This window comes from Chrysoperla carnea, chromosome 1 (assembly GCF_905475395.1).
Source record: "Chrysoperla carnea chromosome 1, inChrCarn1.1, whole genome shotgun sequence".
Classification (NCBI taxonomy): domain Eukaryota; kingdom Metazoa; phylum Arthropoda; class Insecta; order Neuroptera; family Chrysopidae; genus Chrysoperla; species Chrysoperla carnea.
In genome coordinates this window covers 124,087,353-124,104,579 of record NC_058337.1, presented here as the reverse complement: position 1 = coordinate 124,104,579, position 17,227 = coordinate 124,087,353, and the positions used below count along the sequence as shown (strand labels likewise).

General features: G+C 30.3%; 4 protein-coding genes across 6 annotated transcripts; 1 reads left to right on the top strand and 3 right to left on the bottom strand.

The window, feature by feature from the left end:
• Positions 1-1,899: 1,899 nt before the first annotated feature.
• Positions 1,900-4,612, bottom strand: LOC123298222 (zinc finger protein 33A-like). Its single transcript, XM_044880177.1, has 2 exons — positions 4,433-4,612; positions 1,900-3,315 (listed from the first exon to the last, which is right to left on the bottom strand). The coding sequence occupies exons 1-2, from the start codon at positions 4,559-4,561 to the stop codon at positions 2,140-2,142; spliced, it is 1,305 nt and encodes a 434-aa protein (XP_044736112.1). The 5' UTR covers positions 4,562-4,612; the 3' UTR covers positions 1,900-2,139.
• Positions 4,613-6,278: 1,666 nt separating this feature from the next.
• LOC123294271 (myoneurin-like) lies at positions 6,279-8,434 on the bottom strand. Its single transcript, XM_044875399.1, has 3 exons — positions 8,375-8,434; positions 6,512-7,439; positions 6,279-6,445 (listed from the first exon to the last, which is right to left on the bottom strand). The coding sequence occupies exons 1-3, from the start codon at positions 8,432-8,434 to the stop codon at positions 6,279-6,281; spliced, it is 1,155 nt and encodes a 384-aa protein (XP_044731334.1).
• Positions 8,435-9,164: 730 nt separating this feature from the next.
• On the bottom strand, positions 9,165-12,437 carry LOC123294261 (gastrula zinc finger protein XlCGF57.1-like). The gene is made up of 2 exons (XM_044875387.1): positions 12,386-12,437; positions 9,165-10,789 (listed from the first exon to the last, which is right to left on the bottom strand). Exons 1-2 carry the CDS (start codon positions 12,435-12,437, stop codon positions 9,165-9,167), a joined length of 1,677 nt encoding a protein of 558 aa, XP_044731322.1.
• A 205-nt stretch (positions 12,438-12,642) lies between these two features.
• Positions 12,643-17,016, top strand: LOC123298134. 3 transcript variants are annotated; one of them, XM_044880058.1, is made up of 3 exons: positions 12,643-12,908; positions 14,958-15,246; positions 15,639-17,016. In XM_044880058.1, the coding sequence occupies exons 1-3, from the start codon at positions 12,678-12,680 to the stop codon at positions 16,373-16,375; spliced, it is 1,257 nt and encodes a 418-aa protein (XP_044735993.1). In that variant the 5' UTR covers positions 12,643-12,677; the 3' UTR covers positions 16,376-17,016. The 3 variants fall into 3 exon arrangements, with proteins under 3 accessions (XP_044735993.1, XP_044736000.1, XP_044735986.1); XM_044880065.1 differs by lacking the exon at positions 14,958-15,246 and adding an exon at positions 12,966-13,254; XM_044880051.1 differs by lacking the exon at positions 12,643-12,908 and adding an exon at positions 14,428-14,896.
• Positions 17,017-17,227: the final 211 nt, after the last annotated feature.

Sequence of the window (17,227 nt, the reverse complement as noted above, 5' to 3'; positions counted from 1 at the left end):
TGGCGAGATATCTCGAATTCATCAGAGATTCGCTTCAAGAGATATGTTCGTACTCAGGGTTGCCATATTTTCCGTTAAAACGGTAGACTACCGTACCTTGATCGTTATAGCGTTTCTTTTTCGTAATCTACCGTTTTTTATTATTTAGGTGGCGCATTTATAATAATGAAGAATCATGCGAAGCCATTAAGTAAAAAAAAAACAGTGTACCGTATTTTTATCAAATCTACCGTTTTTTACAATTACCGTGTACCGACGTTTTTTGTTCGAAATAGTCTGACAACACGGTTCAGGCTTAATATTCACTTGGATTGGGACTAGTGAGTAGTTTAGTAGTAAATATACTTAAAAAAAAACTCTGATTAAAAAAGTATAATTGCAAAAAAATGAACGAATTATAAGTTTTTTCAATCTCAATATCTTAATAACATGAACAATATTGAGATGGAAAAAACGCTGAGTGCACCTCCTTCGTGCTGGCTGAATGCATCTTGTTCATACATATACCAGTATGAACATTATTAATTTTGTTGTGACGATGGGAACCGAACCCGCTACCCTATAGGCATTCCGCGACCGGAATTGGATACGCCTTAACCAACTGAGCTACTAGTACACAGGAATATTTGTTTTCCAAATTAATCAAGACAAATTAAATAAAAATTTAATATATTTCGAAAAATTTATAAACGAACGTAAAATATAAACATTATGTAAATAATACTATATTATGTTAATTCCTTACAATTAAAACTCTAAGTCCAAAAGAATTTTCATATGGCTTTAAACTTTAAAAAATTATTATTTCTTTTGAACTCATATAGATTTTATTGAAATTATAATCATAGGACATGGATCATATAAGCGATTACAATCAATCACTTCCAAACAAAATATGTTTCATAAAATTTGAATGAAATTAAATTCGTAACCGTTTTAGCTGCCATATAAATTTTTCTCTGTTGTTGTAGAGTATAACTGCTTCTAAAGAAGTGAAATCCATGTTTTATGTTTACAAATGATACAAATATTTATCAAGAGGGTAAAGATAAAATAAAAAAAAAACTTCATATAAAAATAATCATCGAGTTTTCATTATTCAAAGAGTATTTTTGGCATTTGAGAATTCATCATTTTTTCTTTAAAAAAACCAACTTAAGATAGTTCCCAAAAGAATGATTTTTCTTACCATTATCTTCGTCCTTAAATGAGCTGGCGGAACAAATGAATGTAAACCTGGTATGGGTACCGGGACACAGGGACATTCTAGGAAATTGCAAAGCCGACGAGCTTGCCAGAAGTGGCACAATGCTGTCGGGCACGAGCATCAATAAATATTCGGGAGTTCCATTTGCGAACCACAAGTTGCTCCTCAAAAAGGATATCTTAGAGCCAATCTTAGATGGAGGGAGGAACGTACTTGTGGTACTACAAGACAGATATGGTCTGAGTACAATCGCAAGCGTTTCGAAGATCTTATATCACTTCCAAGGACCTCTGTTCGCAAAGTTGTTGCGGCTATTACAGGACACTGGTTGAGCGCAGGCATGCTGAACGCCTGGGCTTGGCGACTACTGCAGGAGCTGTCACAGTGGTGAGGAACAGAAGTCAATGTCTCATCTTCTCTGTCACTGCCCAGCTCTTGTCATGAGGAGATGGACTTACTTGAGCCAGCCTCTCTTTGACGACCCCTCCGACCTGGAGTTCGTCGACGTTAAAGCTCTCCTGCTGTTCTTAAACATCTCCAAATGGTTCATGGAGTAGTGGCCGGGGGTGGGCCAACCCTTTTTCGGTTTCACAACGAAGCCTATGGTCTAAGTGTGTCCCACACCAGGACAGTCACTCTAACCTAACCTAACCTACCATTATCTTGAAAAGAATTTTATTGAACAGGTAATTTTTTAAAAAGTTTCCCGAGATTTTCCCCCAATTGATTTCCAAAGCTTTCATGGGCATCTAATTCGCTAGGATTGGGTACTGATTTTAAAAGTTTTAAATTAGATTTGTCGATTTTATAATCATTTTCGATAGCGTGAGAGGCCACACATGATTTTTTGATTCTAACATGTTTTAAGATTTTTTTTCTAACAGTGTCAAACTTTTTTTTTTGGGAACTATCTTAAAAGCGAATACTTAATACTATTTAGAATGAACTCTCATATGTGTCGTTAAAACACTTTTAAATCCAAACGATTTTCCACAAATTGTACATGTAAATGGCCGTTCGCCTGTATGACAAATCATATGTTTATTTAATAACGATTTTGAATAAAATGCCTTGCTACAAATAGAACACGCATGCGGTTTTAAATTCTTATGTACTGCATTAACATGCGCATTTACATCACTAACTTTCTTATAACTTTTTCCACATATCGGACATGTTTGATTTTTCTCTTTCGTATGTGTGAATTTTTTATGTATACGCAATGAACCCTTTGCCACGAATCCTTTACTACATATATCACAATAATATATTTTAACATTATCCGAATGTTTTTCGTTTATGTGCATTTGTAAACCGGATTTTTGTGTGTATTCTTTATCACATAATTGACATTTAAATTTCTCCTTATTCTCTTTATGTTTGTTCTTATGATATGTAACACTTTTCGGTAGTATTAATTGACCACATATCGGACACATAACACGTTTATCACGTTCCGTATGTTGTGTTTTAACGTGTTCTTTCATACTCCATTTTAATTTGAATGTCTTGTGACAAATATAACATTCAAATGGTCGAGCATCTGAATGCAACACTTGATGTTTTTTCATATAGACTTTTTTTGAAAATTTTCTCCCACAAATATCACAAATCCATTCGGTTTGTTCATCTGCGCTGCTTACCAAATTTGTTGATCGTTTTCTTCTTATCTTCTTCTTTTCAGGTTGTTGTTCAGGTTCAGCGTTTTCATTACAATTCGATTCGGAGGATGAAGAATCTACATCGTCGTCATCGTTTAGAAATTCGTTATCTGATGTGTTATCTATTGTTTTCTTTTCATTTACGGTACGCGGTAGTCTTTTCCGTAATACTTTTTCGTCAGATTTTTCTTCAGTTTTTTCTTCTTCTGTTTTAATGATGTCTACTTCGAGTGGTAATGATGAATAATTTTCGGTTATATCATACTTTATTTCATCATCGTCTGTTTCATTTTTGATTGATTCGGTTTTGTTTGATTCCGATTTTAGAACAATATCGGTTAAGATTTGTAATGATATCATGTATTGTTGTTGGAATTCGAAACTTATTTTTAATTGGTTGTAACAAGTGGTGCAAATGTGCTTAGGAAATTTTTCGTCCATTGATTCCTTTTGAAACAAATAAAGTAAAACAACAGCATTTAATAAGAGTTCAAATGTTTATGTTCGTTAATGAAAACCACGCAGTTAATTCACATAAATTTGATATCATTATAATGATTTTATTAAAGAGACTAGACATAGTTTTAATTAAATTAGTTTAATGAAATTTCATATGCGACCATCTATAAATACACAACTGTATATTAAACAAAAATGAAATTTTCATTTAATGATTTTTTTTAATTATTGAATTTTGATTATTTCATTTCTAATTGAAATTAAGTAGGAATGAAGTATGCCTGGCGACTGAGGACAATTAACTGCTAATTGTAAAAGTTGCTGATATTAAAATTATTTTTCATTTCCTTTTAGCAATATAAATTACAACTGCTCAAGAATGATGTTATAGGTAAAGTTTAGGCTAGGAACTATAGATTTTAAGATGTATTGTATTTTAACTTTGTAGACTGACGATAATATTAAATAATTTTGAACTTGAACTAAATTATAACTGCCCAGACAGTTTTGCCGTTGCTAACATTAATATGATTTAATTAATTAAATAATTAATTTTAAATTGTCAGCCAGAAATTCGATTGCTTTACTAACGCGCATTGCACGTTGATTATAATGCAACCGATTTCAGATTTAAGAGGTACTTCATCTCTATGGCTAATAAAAATAAAGCATTTTTTAACAATTAAAACTTAAGACTTTAGGCGGTCAACATTTTCAAAAATGACAAGGTACGTTTTATTCTAAAGGGCTCAAAAATCTTTTTTTATGCCAAAAGTTAAATTTTCTCATAATTCTTAATTAAGAGTATGAAATATTGAAGAAAACTTTTGGGGAATCAAATAAATGTACGAATCGCACTTTCCTGAATATAAAAAGGAATCAACAAAGTTTTGGGATTCGAGAAAAAGATTGATATAAGGACATGAAAATTGTTTTTAATTTTTAGGGGTGCAATTATAAAATCAAATATCTTATTTCAAATATCATATAAAAATCGAATCATGAGGTTTTGGAGATCCTAAACATTACTGGTTAATATTTGAATTTGGCATTATTTGATAATAATTGACAATCTTTGATTATTTAATTTTGTTTTTGTACTTACTTGTATAGAAGAGCATGCCTCTAACATGTGTATTATTTCCATGTTCCAAAATAAAATTGCCGGATCTTTTGACGATAAACAAATCCGGCAAATTGTATCAAAATCTTTTAATGTTAATGTTTGGCTCATAATGATTATTTATTAATTATATAAAAATCATTTATAATATTTACCATTAAATGAAATATGCCACAAATATTTATTAATTAATAAAAAAAATGGGATTTTAAAATTTTACGATAGCGAAACAAACTTGGATATTTTATTCCTAAATTGAATTTTAAAAGGTCGTAAATTTTGAAGGTCTAAATTGAATTTTAAAAGGCTATAAAAGGCCATAAATTTTAAGAAAAACCTTTGTTCTTTTTGTTTCACTGTTGCTCCTAAATCGTAATATCATATAATTACATTGGAGAACAAATATTTGGATGATAAATATTAATTTTAATAATTTTTTTAATCTTGGATAGATTCACAGTTGGATTTCCTTACCCTACCATCCACTATATACGACGTCTCCTATTACCCTAAATACTTTTATTCAAAACTAAATAAAAATTAAGCTTGTTTATTTAATACCTTAAAATAACTCATCCTCATTTATCCAGCAGGAAAAAATAACGCATCCTCAATCCAAATACGCTTTTCTCACTTCAGAGGAATCGATCATACTACAATAAATTTGTTACATTTCCATCTCTTGCCATCCATAAAATTGGGAAAAATTGGTCATTGGCGAATACAAAAATAGTTTAAAATATAAATATATATATTTATAAATATTAAATTCACATTTAAGGTGAAAAGTCAGTATTGAGATCAACGTCTAAATTAATAAATTTTCTTAAACCATCTTCTGAGTAGCTTCACGCTTCCAATTGTATTTTCGTTTGGTTAATAAAGATGTCTTATTATTCTGAAATGTTCGATCTTCGTCAAGCAGTACCAGAGTGCTCATCCTGCAGAAGAGGCCGCACGAAAATTAACTTCTGCCGCGTTTATTTTTCTCAAATTAATAAATCGGGTTACTCGAACAAAAAAAACTAGCTGTGTTCAACACATTCATATGTTAAAAGGTAAAAAATGTTCCTTAGAAAAAAAAATAAACAACTTTTGTTGTAAACCAAACTTTAGTGTCCATTTTCTCCAAAACAACTCGTCGAATGTTATGAATTTTCTTTTCGGATTTTAATGCCGTTAATACGCCTCGATCGACACTACAATGAAGTCGATACTATTTTTTGTCAGCGAGATATCGATTCTATATTTTGCAAGCCCGTGCGCACGGAGGGAGGTGGTGTCGAAACATTTCCCCTTCCCTCCATGGAGAATGTTTTTTTGGTAAATTTTGATTAAAAGAAGATGAAACGTTGGAGTTCACCAAAATTTTCAAAACCGTAAGCGAAATCTGCGATGAATACGACATGGAAATGCGGAAGCCAAGGCTAATGTCAAAACAGACTCAACGCTCGAATGTATAAACTGATTCAGTTGACGTACCGTACATCAATTTGTTTCTGACACATTTACAGGATTGATTTTTGAAATTTGAATCATGGCAATACTTTATCAAATTTTCTGTTGTCTCTTTCCCAACAAAATGAAAAATTTTGATGAAGACTCTTGCGCTCAATTTTTTGAACAATGCTCTTCAATTTTGCACGATCATTTCCGTAACATCAAGTTTTTTTCTGTATCTCGCAGAATTGACTGATTGAAAAATAGTGATTGAATATCGCATTTTGACCTAATAAAATATGAAATTATTCGAAAAAAGAGCTTCTTGTTTTTATTGACTTTATGACCTAACATGAATAGTTTTAACCCCCCCCCCCTTATCTTACTTTCAATTACAATGTTGTGTACGGATGTGTATTTCAAGAATAGTATCAAATCGAAATCCTTTATCACAAATTTTACACATAAACGGCCGTTCAACACCATGTTTAATCATATGTCGTTTTAATGCATACCATGAACCAAATTTTGCATCACAACACCAACACGAATGTACTTTAATACTTTGAGTATTACAATTTTTAATACGTCCATGAAATTCTAAATAATGTATTTTAATACATTTCACTAATTTACGACAAATTGTACAAACATCCCACGATTCTAAACGTGTTGCATGTATTGTTTTCACATGCGATTTTAATGTCGATATCGTTGGATACGATTTATCACAAATCGAACATACATAAACATGATCTTTCTTATCGGAATGAGATGATCGTTTATGTGATTCTAAGACTGATAATTGATTAAATATTAAACCGCAATGTTCACATACATATTTACGTGAATGGCTTTGTTCATGTTTTAACATTTGTAAATAGTTAACACATTCTAAGTCACATTGTTTACATTTGATCGGTTTAGCTTCATGATCTTGTTCACAATGTGTGATTAATTCTGTTAATGTGATAAACTTTCTTAAACAATTATCACATTTAAATTTACCCTGTTGTTGATCAGTTTCAAGTAAATCGTTTGATTGGAATTTTATGTGGGTTTTTATATGTTTTATTAATCGATTACGATTAATAAATTTACTTTTACAAATGTTACAGATAAAATCTGAGATTTTATGTTGTTTAATTATCACATTATTTGTTTCATTATCAGTTGTTTTACTTTGTTGAAAATTACACGAAATTTTATCAGTATTATCATTATCAAATTCTTCTGATTTAATCCAATCATCATTGATATTAATTTCATCTAGTTCAATATTTTGTTGTGTTGATTCTTCATCTACAATTTCTTGTTTAATTGTTACCTCCAAATTTTCCTCTTCTTCTTCAACTTCTATCTTAACTTCATATTGTTGAGTATTATTTTCATTTTCAAGTTGATCAGTGGATCGATTAGTTTGTGTGATAATTTTGTTAAGTATTTTTAAAGATAATTCAAATTGTTGTTTAAATTGGTAGACGTTTTTTAATTGTATTAAACAGTCGTTGCAAATTTGTTGTGGGTATTTATCTTGAGAATGTAATTGCTAGACAAAATAGAGAAAAAATGGAAACATTACATCAGTATACCATATGAAAGATATTTCTAGGGCCCCCACCTGTAAATTTACAGTGTAATAATCATAGAGATAACACCATAAAGTTGCAAAGTCACCGCCAAACGGTTGATCACAAAAGTTCAAAGCATACCGTTTTCCGAAGTTTTTAATAATTATCTTAGAAAATATGATTTTACTTCATTTATTTTTGGAAATATTCCTACAAATTAGAGTTTTCGAAGCGGGATGTGAGGCAATCAAAGTTTATTTAACTATTCTCCAGCAACAACGTGCAGCATTGAACGTACTTTTAACACGTCAAGGCATGAAATCAGTCAACAATGGGAGTTACAAGACTAAAAAGCCTATGCATGCTCATTGTTCAAAAGACTTAAGGAGGACACTGAATTTATTGAGAAGATAAGCTTTGGACATTAATTCAGACACCTTAAGCTTTTATTCAACGGTGACTTAATAATAATAATTTCATATTATTTTTCTGTGTATTTGCTTTCCCGACGTTCAAAGGCATTCCTTTGCACCCTCCTCCCGGCAACCACAGGACGGAAATAAAAAATTTTAAGCAAATAATTATGAATGCTTAGATATTTGTAGGTAAGAAGTGGTCGGAGATACTAACTAGACACACAAAAGTGGACTATACTCTGAAATCGATTACTTCGAGCACTCAATTTTTAAGGAAATCCATGATGGATAAAAAATGGAGATGAAATTCTTTTTGGTTAACTGATAGCGACAATAAATTCGGCCCCTATTACATAAAATAAATCAAAGACTATTTGAAATCGAAATATTTTCTGGTGAATCAACTTAATATTTGTGTTCAAAAATAATCTATGAATCCGATAATAATATATTTGAAAGTAAGAGGAAAAAGATTAAAAAATTTTTAAATAATTTACCTGAATTGAACTAAGAAATGATTCTATCATCTGATTAGTTTGATTATTTACACAAACCATTTCTGTTTTTATTATTAAACAAATTCGACAAATTGTTTTAAAATTAGATACATTTTGGATGTTTACATTCATCGTTATTATTTAATTTACACGAGCAGAAGTACACTGATACACTCTGTGTGAAATATATTTAACCAAATATAAATATATTTCACTTTCGTAAAATTGTTAAGTAATTCTTTAACATAGTTTTTTTAAACATTTTTATTGAAAATATAATAAAAGTAATATCGGATTAGATTTTTCTTTTCGTTAGATGATAATTCATCTATCCCGCCATTTTTAACTAACATAATGAGGGAAATTTGAAATGTATCATCAGAACAATATGTCAGTGACTTATTTTATGAATGACTAATTAATTTGATCCATGTAATTAATTAATTACAGAAGTAGTTTCTGCTTTAAAAAAAACGCAAAATATTGGATAGCCATGCTTTTGATAGCTTTTTAAAACGACATTTATTAGCGCACTCACATGGAGTGATCGCCATTTATCAAGGGTCGTAGCCAGGCTGTACAATCAGGACGAGCTGGGTAAAATCATCATACCCCTATCTACGGCCCTGCATTTACCTCATAATCAAACACTGAAATTCTCGAATACTTTTATACTGTTTCAACTAATAAGGAAGTATGCAATAGGGAAAGTTCTATATGGGATAGGAATAAAAATAATATCCAAAATTTAATTATAAAAAAACGTTATTATTAATAATTTCGATAAAATTTAATGTCCATAATTCCGTTTATGTGCACTCAACAAATCAGATCTAGAAAATGCTTTGTTACACTTTACACATGAATACGGTGTTTCGCCGGTATGAATACGCATATGTACTTTAAGTGCCGTAGACGTTGTACATCCTCGACTACATAACGTACACTTATACGGTCTTTCCCCCGTATGCGTTCGACAATGTACAGTTAATCGAGACGATGAACCAAAACCTTTTCCACAAATATTACATACATATGGTTTCTCCCCCGAATGCGTTCTCTTATGTATTTCTAAATGTATAGCTTGGACAAATGTTTTACTACAAACAACACAAACGTACGGTCGTTCCCCTGTATGCAACAGCATATGTTTATTTAACGAATGTGCAACGGTAAATTGTTTATCGCACAACGTGCATGGTATTAATTTTCGTGTACCATTTTCAGTATGTTGAGTTCGTATATGAATTTTTAACGTACCATTTCGTCGAAATTTTTTCCCGCATATATCACAACTAAATGGTTTCTCATTGCCATGAATACGTTTATGTTCGGATAAATGGAATGATTGTGAAAAACCACGTGAACATATACTACAAACATACGGACGCTCTTTGGTATGTATTCGAATATGTTTCTTTAAATCGTCCGCACGTGTAAAACGTTTTCCGCATTCACTACATAAAAATGGTTTTTCCCCGGTATGTGTCATCATATGTGTGCTCAATCCATTATATTGCGTAAAAGATTTATCGCATTCACTACATTTATACGGTTTTTCCCCCGTATGAATACGTAAATGCGTTTGTAATTGATCGACATGTGTAAACTGTTTTGAACAGTAATCACATTTGTGAGGTTTTTCTCCGGTATGTGTTTTTAAATGTTTATTTAATATATCGGATCCGGCGAACCGTTTTTCGCATATTGTACATGCGTATGGTTTTAATTTTGTATGTGTGCGCATATGTATACGTAACGTACCATAACGTGTGAATTTTTTATCACATACAGTACAATTGTACGTTTCTTTCTTTTCATGTGATCGTTCATGTTCGGATAAATGAAACTTTTGTTTGAAACCTTTATTACATATTAAACAATGGAAGGGTGTTTCTCCAGTGTGAATACGCATATGTCGCCGTAAATCTGAGCTACGCTTAAAACATTTTCCACATTCGTTGCATAAACAATATTTAACATCGTTATGTGAGCGTAAATGATTTTTTAATGTAGTTAAAATATTAAATTTTTCACCGCATATCGTACATAAAAAATTATTTTCTTCGTTCGTAACAGTGGGAGTTTTTCCATCATTTTCAACAATATTTTCTTCACTTATAACATTTTCTTCATGATCAATATGATTCGAATTAAAACAGTTTTCTATATCAGAAATTGATAAGTTTGTTGATGGTTCAAAAAATAAATTTTCCTCACTTTTATCGTTATTTTGTCCGTCAGGGAAAACTTTAATATCTGTATTACAAAATAAATCAATTTTTTCATGTTCAATTTTAATGTCGTCAGATCCATTTACATTTTCTAATATAATATCAATTTGTGGATTTGAATTTTCTAAGTTACTGTATTCTAAATTTTCATATAATTCTGATAATGGTTCAAGAGAATTATCTTGTTGAATATAATTTTCTTCAGCATTTTCATATGAAATATTTTCTAAGTTGGTTGAAATTTTATCAAAGTTTGTTTTACATTCTTCGTAATTGTTGGAAAAATATTCACGTAAAGTTTTATCCGTTTCTTCACATTTTAATTTGAATTTATAAAATAATTTTACTAAATATAAGCATTCATCGCAAATTTTTTTAGGGAGTTTGTCATCTTGACTTATCTGGAATTAAATTCAGATCATTTATTAGTGATAATGTATAAATTTGCCGATTATATCTTGTTTAAAAAACAGGAAAACGGGACCCGTTTTTAAAAACATTTTATTTTACTTTACTTCATTTTATTATACTTAGACCATTAAATACAAGGACTGAGCGTCAAACGATTTAAAGTGTGCAAACATCTGAGGTAATTGCTTGGGTCAAATCCATCATGGCAACGGTGTGGAAAGGCCAAAACAAAGTGTGAAGTATTTTTTTAAGTCAAAAAGCGAAAAAGTTCAGTCAATTCAGGATGTTTTATGTAAAACATTTTGTGATATGAAAATTTGACATTCAATGTATATTTTTTTGATAAATGTCCTTATATTCAATGTATATGTTTTTTGATAAATATTCTTTTGATAAATGTATTTTTTTGATAAATGTCTCTAGCTGACCCAAACAATTACCTCAGATGGCACGCCCCTCACTGTTCGAAAGTGTGCCATCTGGAAAGTAAGCTAGAAAGATAGGCGATGCAGCGATGCTCAGTCTATGTACTTAATGGTCTAAGGTCAAATATGAATGCAATTTTTTCTCGATTTCTCACAATTTTCAAAAGCGCTATGAATTCGAAAAAATTACAAAATATACAAAAATCGGGTTCATTTAATAATTAAATGTGTAGTTTTTGAGATATCGCCTAAAATATCGTCAAATGAGCTGGATTTTTATGTTTTTAGGATCCTTTTCGCTTTTTAGGGTAAATTACGCTTATAATGTTTTAAAAGTTACCAAACAGTTAGCCTAGGGAGGAGCAGTAGATGTACTTGATGGAATAATTAATTCGTTAAGGCTATTAAGACACTAGATATATACCATTTTTTCTGCTCCTAGAACGTCAGGTAAAAAACAAAATTAAAGCATTTTTTTACGATTCCGTAGATTACGAATCCGTTATAGGATTTATGGAAAAATTAATAGTTTTTCTCTTAGATTGTGTTTATTCACTGATCTATGGATTGTTCATGCCTTAAGTGGCATCGAGTTAGCGCGGGTTTGTGGGTTTATTGGATTTTTGATTGACTCTGTGATAGCGTTGATTCATTGATTCTCAAAGTGTGAGAAAAGCTTGAAACCTTAATTATCTTAAACACACGATAGTGTCCGAATAGCCTCACAATAATTAGATTACTTAATTTTAGTTCATACAGCAAAACACCGGTATCTAGACGCCGTATTGCCTCGAATTTCGGTATCTAACTTTGTCCATTATATGTATCGTAATGTTAACATTTATATAGAATGATTGTCCTCTTGCTATTTTGTACATTGCTGTACTATTTACTGTTTATTCTAAAATTATTTTAAATGAAAAGTAATTAAATTTTTTTACATACATGAACTGAAGCACATGCCATTATCATATCAATAATTGTTGTATTCATTAAGTCTAATTTTTCATTAATCGGAAATAATTCAATTTTAAAACAATGTTGATCAGATAAACAAGTTCGACAAATTTGATCAAATTTTAGATTATTTCTCATCATATTTTTATTTCATAAAATTTATGACATTAAAATACATGCATTAAAAAGTTCAATATCGAACACAATTCATTAAATTAAGTAAGAAATCCTCATAATGTATTCTCAGTGAAGAATACAGTTTGATAGTGTATTAAAATGAAATATTGTGTCGTGAAAAACTGTAACTCAGGATTGAAAAACTTAAAAATAAAAAGATCGATATTTAAAGTGCCTAAAGATGTTGAGTTGAGAAAAAAATGGGAAGCTGCAATTCCCGGGATTACTGTTTTGGGTGATTCAAGTTGCATCTGTGAAAGACACTTTAAAAGTGATGATATTATACGAAAAAGACATTTTAAAAGTCCTACCGGTGAAATAATTGGAGTGGTATGTATTTTATTCGTAATTGGTTTTAATTTATTATATTTGTTTCATTGGTTTAAGGGTGTTCTTGAACGACCTCGTTTGTCTGAAACAGCTATTCCATGTTTCTTTGACAATGAATCCGATCAAGAAATACTCAAAAACGAAAATAGTAATTCCAATTTTGACGCTGCCGAAGTAATGATATATGAAGAAACGCCAGATATTAAACCTGTAGATACAAATTTAGATACACCTGAAGTAAAGATAAACGAAGAAACGCCAGATATTAAACCTATGTTGAATGTATGGATCGATAGGAATTTATTATCTGAAGATAAATTTGATCTATCAAATGTTGTAGTCAAAAGTATGTATATTAGAAAACTACTGTCGTTTTTTATGTATATAAACTTAATAAGTAAAATCAAAAGGGCCAGTTATGCCTTGGTAGTTAATAAATCGACGAAAAATGATCGCAAGAGCATTTTTGAATTGTTTTTTTTTACAGCTAATGATACAAAAATATTTATAATAAATTAAAATAACAATATAATATGTTATTGATCAAATTTAATACGTATTAACAACAATTAAAAATCGTAAAAACATTTTCAAAAACTGAATTGACTAAAATTAACTGCTAAATTCAATGATCTGTTGCATGGACACTACACAAGGATACTCAACTTAAGCGAGAGAATTGACAAAGCTGGTGTTCATTTTTTTTGGCAGATATTTGGTTACATGGAGTTGAATATCCTTGTTAGCTCTGGAGCCCGTGACAGTAAAACTGCACTTATACGGATTTCGAAATTTCGCATATGAATCAATACTATTTAACGATAGGTACAATATGGACTAGGTGTGCCAGGGTATATCCTGGCAGAAATATTGATTTTTTCCTATGCATTTAAGTATAATCTTTCGAATAAATATAAGAATAATGCGGAATTAAGATTAAGTGATTTGGGTAACAAACTACCTTAAATAAAATTTTAGGTGAACCTGATCCCATCGCATCCGAAAATGTAACACATGGGTCTATACATGAAGAATTTATAATAAAGGATGAATATGAGAATGCTTCGGAAACAACTATCGATAATAATACATCTGTAAATATTTCACGAGTGTCTATACACGAAAAATGTTCAATAAAGAATGAAGATGAGAATGCTCCGGAAACAACTAACGATAGTAATTCTGTTAAAACTAAAAATATACGGGTCTATACACGAAAAAAACAAGGGTCTATACACAAAAAAATTATAATAAGTAATGAAGATAAGAATGCTTTAAAAAGAACTATTAAAATTGATTTTAATAGTAAATGCATAACATTTTCAAATAATATAAGTAGTCGTAATCCCATTTTGATACCCAAAAGTTGGAGTGCTATTAATATTCCCTCGGAAAATGGTGAACATTTTTTGTTTACGCATTCGATACTTATAAATAAGAATGGTATAGAATTTCCTGTCACTTATCGACATGTTAAATTGGATACAAAAAAAAATTTAAAATACTTTATTCACGGACGTCCTGTTGATTTAACTATTTTAAATATGAGTTCATCATTATTTTTTAATGTTGAAGATATATCAAATATTTTATCCTATTTTGAAAGTAAAAATTTATGCATCGGATTTAATGACACAAAAAACGTTTTCTCTAATCTAAATAATGAATTTAATGATTGTTTTGGAATGTGGCATAGCGAACGATGTTCCTTGATTGCAAAGTTAAAACAGTGTTCTTTCTGTGAAAAATTAGGACCGACTACTTATTATAAAATGAAACATTGTATCGTGAAAAACTGTAAAGCACCGAAAAATGTAAAAAGTTTTAGAGTGCCAAAAAATATTGAATTGAGAAAAAAATGGGAAGCTGCGATTCCCGGTATTACAGATTTGAGTAGTACAAGTTCTGTCTGTGAAAGACATTTTAAAAGTGATGATATTATAAGAAAACGATATTTTAAAAGTCCTACCGGTGAAATAATTGGAGTGGTATGTATTTTATTCATAATTTGTTTTAATTAACTTATTATATTTGTTTCATTGGTTTAAGGGTATTCTTGAACGACCTCGTCTGTCTGAGACAGCTATTCCATGTTTCTTTGACAATGAATCCGATCAAGAAATACTCAAAAACGAAAATAGTAATTCCAATTTTGACGCTGCCGAAGTAATGATATATGAAGAAACGCCAGATATTAAACCTGTAGATACAAATTTAGATACACCTGAAGTAAAGATAAACGAAGAAACGCCAGATATTAAACCTATGTTGAATGTATGGATCGATAAGAATTTTTTATCTGAAGATAAATTTGATCTATCACATGTTGCAGTCAAAAGTATGTATATAAGAAAACTTTTATTATACTGATAAGATGATTGTACACTACCTACAAAAGGTAGTTTGTTACCCAAATCTCTTAAACATGACCCCCCCCCCCATTTTTTAAATCTATTTTCTAACAATTATTCTTAAATGCATCTATAGAAAAGAAATCATATTTTTTTATCGCATAGTTCACGAGATATAATTAATTAAAACTATGTAAAAATATATGGGGTCTTATAAGTGTCCATGATCAATAATTCAGAAAATAAATATATAAAATAGGCAAACTTGAGGTTCCAAAAAAAAACTTTTTAATAGTTTTCTCTTTCTATTATCTTTCTAATGGTCGAATCCGATAATTTTAGAGTCTACTTACTTACATTGATTTAAATAAAATTTTAGGTGAACCTGATCCCATCGCATCTGAAGATATAACACAAGGGTCGTCTATACATGAAGAATTTAAAATAAAAGATGAAGATGAGAATACATCGGATACAACTAATGATAACAATTCTGTTACATCTGAAAATTTTACACAAGGGTCTATACACGAAGAAGTTGTAATAAAAAGTGAAGATAAGAATGATTCAAAAAGAACTATTGATATTGATTCTGATAGTAAACGCATAACATTTTCAAATAATATAAGTAGTCGTAATCCCATTTTGATACCTAAAAGTTGGGGTGTTATTAATATTCCCTCGGAAAATGGTGAAAATTTTTTGTTTACCCATTCGATACTTATAAATAAGAATGGTATAGAATTTCCTTTCACTTGTCGACATGTTAAATTGGATACAAACAAAAATTTAAAGTACTTTATTCACGGACGTCCTGTAGATTTAACTGTTTTAAATATGAGTTCATCATTATTTTTTAATGTTGAAGATGTATCAAATATTTTATCCGTTTTTCAAAGTAAAACATTATGCAGCGGTTTTACGTTGGTAAACAACGATCACTGTAATTTAAAACATGAATTTATTGATTGTTTTGGAATGTGGCATAGCGAACGATGTACCTTAATTGCAAAGTTAAAACGTTGTTCTTTCTGTCAAACATTACGAAAGACTCTCTTACAAAAGGAAAGGAGACATAATCGCGCAGAACCATCGTCCGTTAATATCTTTGATTGACATTAAATATGGATTTGAATCAAATTTTACAGAAACATTACAAAGGAATTGTAATAGTAAACGATCTTTCCAGCGAAGAGATACCATTCAGAGGAAATAAATATATGAAAATTGTTTCAGTTTGTGCCTGAAATTTGACATTCGTCAGTTTTACTGATTTCGTACAAAAATTTAAACAATTAAATCAATGGTAAGTCCAGGGCATCTACTCGAACGCTCCCCTCTCGGTATACCCATGTAGAGGACATATACATTTTGGCAATCATCTCGTTAGCCATTTAAAATATATGAAGTAGGAAGAGTTTTTATGGGCGTATATATGAAGTAGGAAGAGTTTTATATATAAGGCAAAGAAAAATCTTCAGCAATGTATTGTGTGTGATGCGCGCGCAATCTTCATTTATTAGTTGTTTGTGTGTATACGTGACGATAGCCGATTTACGTAGGTCAGTCGTCTTCGTCAAAATGTCTCATCACACACACAATACATAGTCTGAAGACTCTTTCTTTGTCTAATACATAATAACGTCCATAAAAACTCTTCTTACTTATGCGAAACAGATCATATGCGAAAACCTCAATGTAGATGGCAGCATCATTGAGATTCTGGATTATGTAATCATATGTAAACTACTTACAGATAAAAATTATTATAATACAATTATGATTGAAATAAATAAATATTTTTAATATAAGTTGAAGATTTTGATCATTGTTTCCTAATTTAAATTATGTTAACTAAATCTAACTTCGTGTAAATACATTGGCATTTAAAAGTTATTTATGACTTCAAATGTATTTAATCTAACAAAAACATTTGCGGAAACCCTGGTTGCATTCCACTAAGCGGTC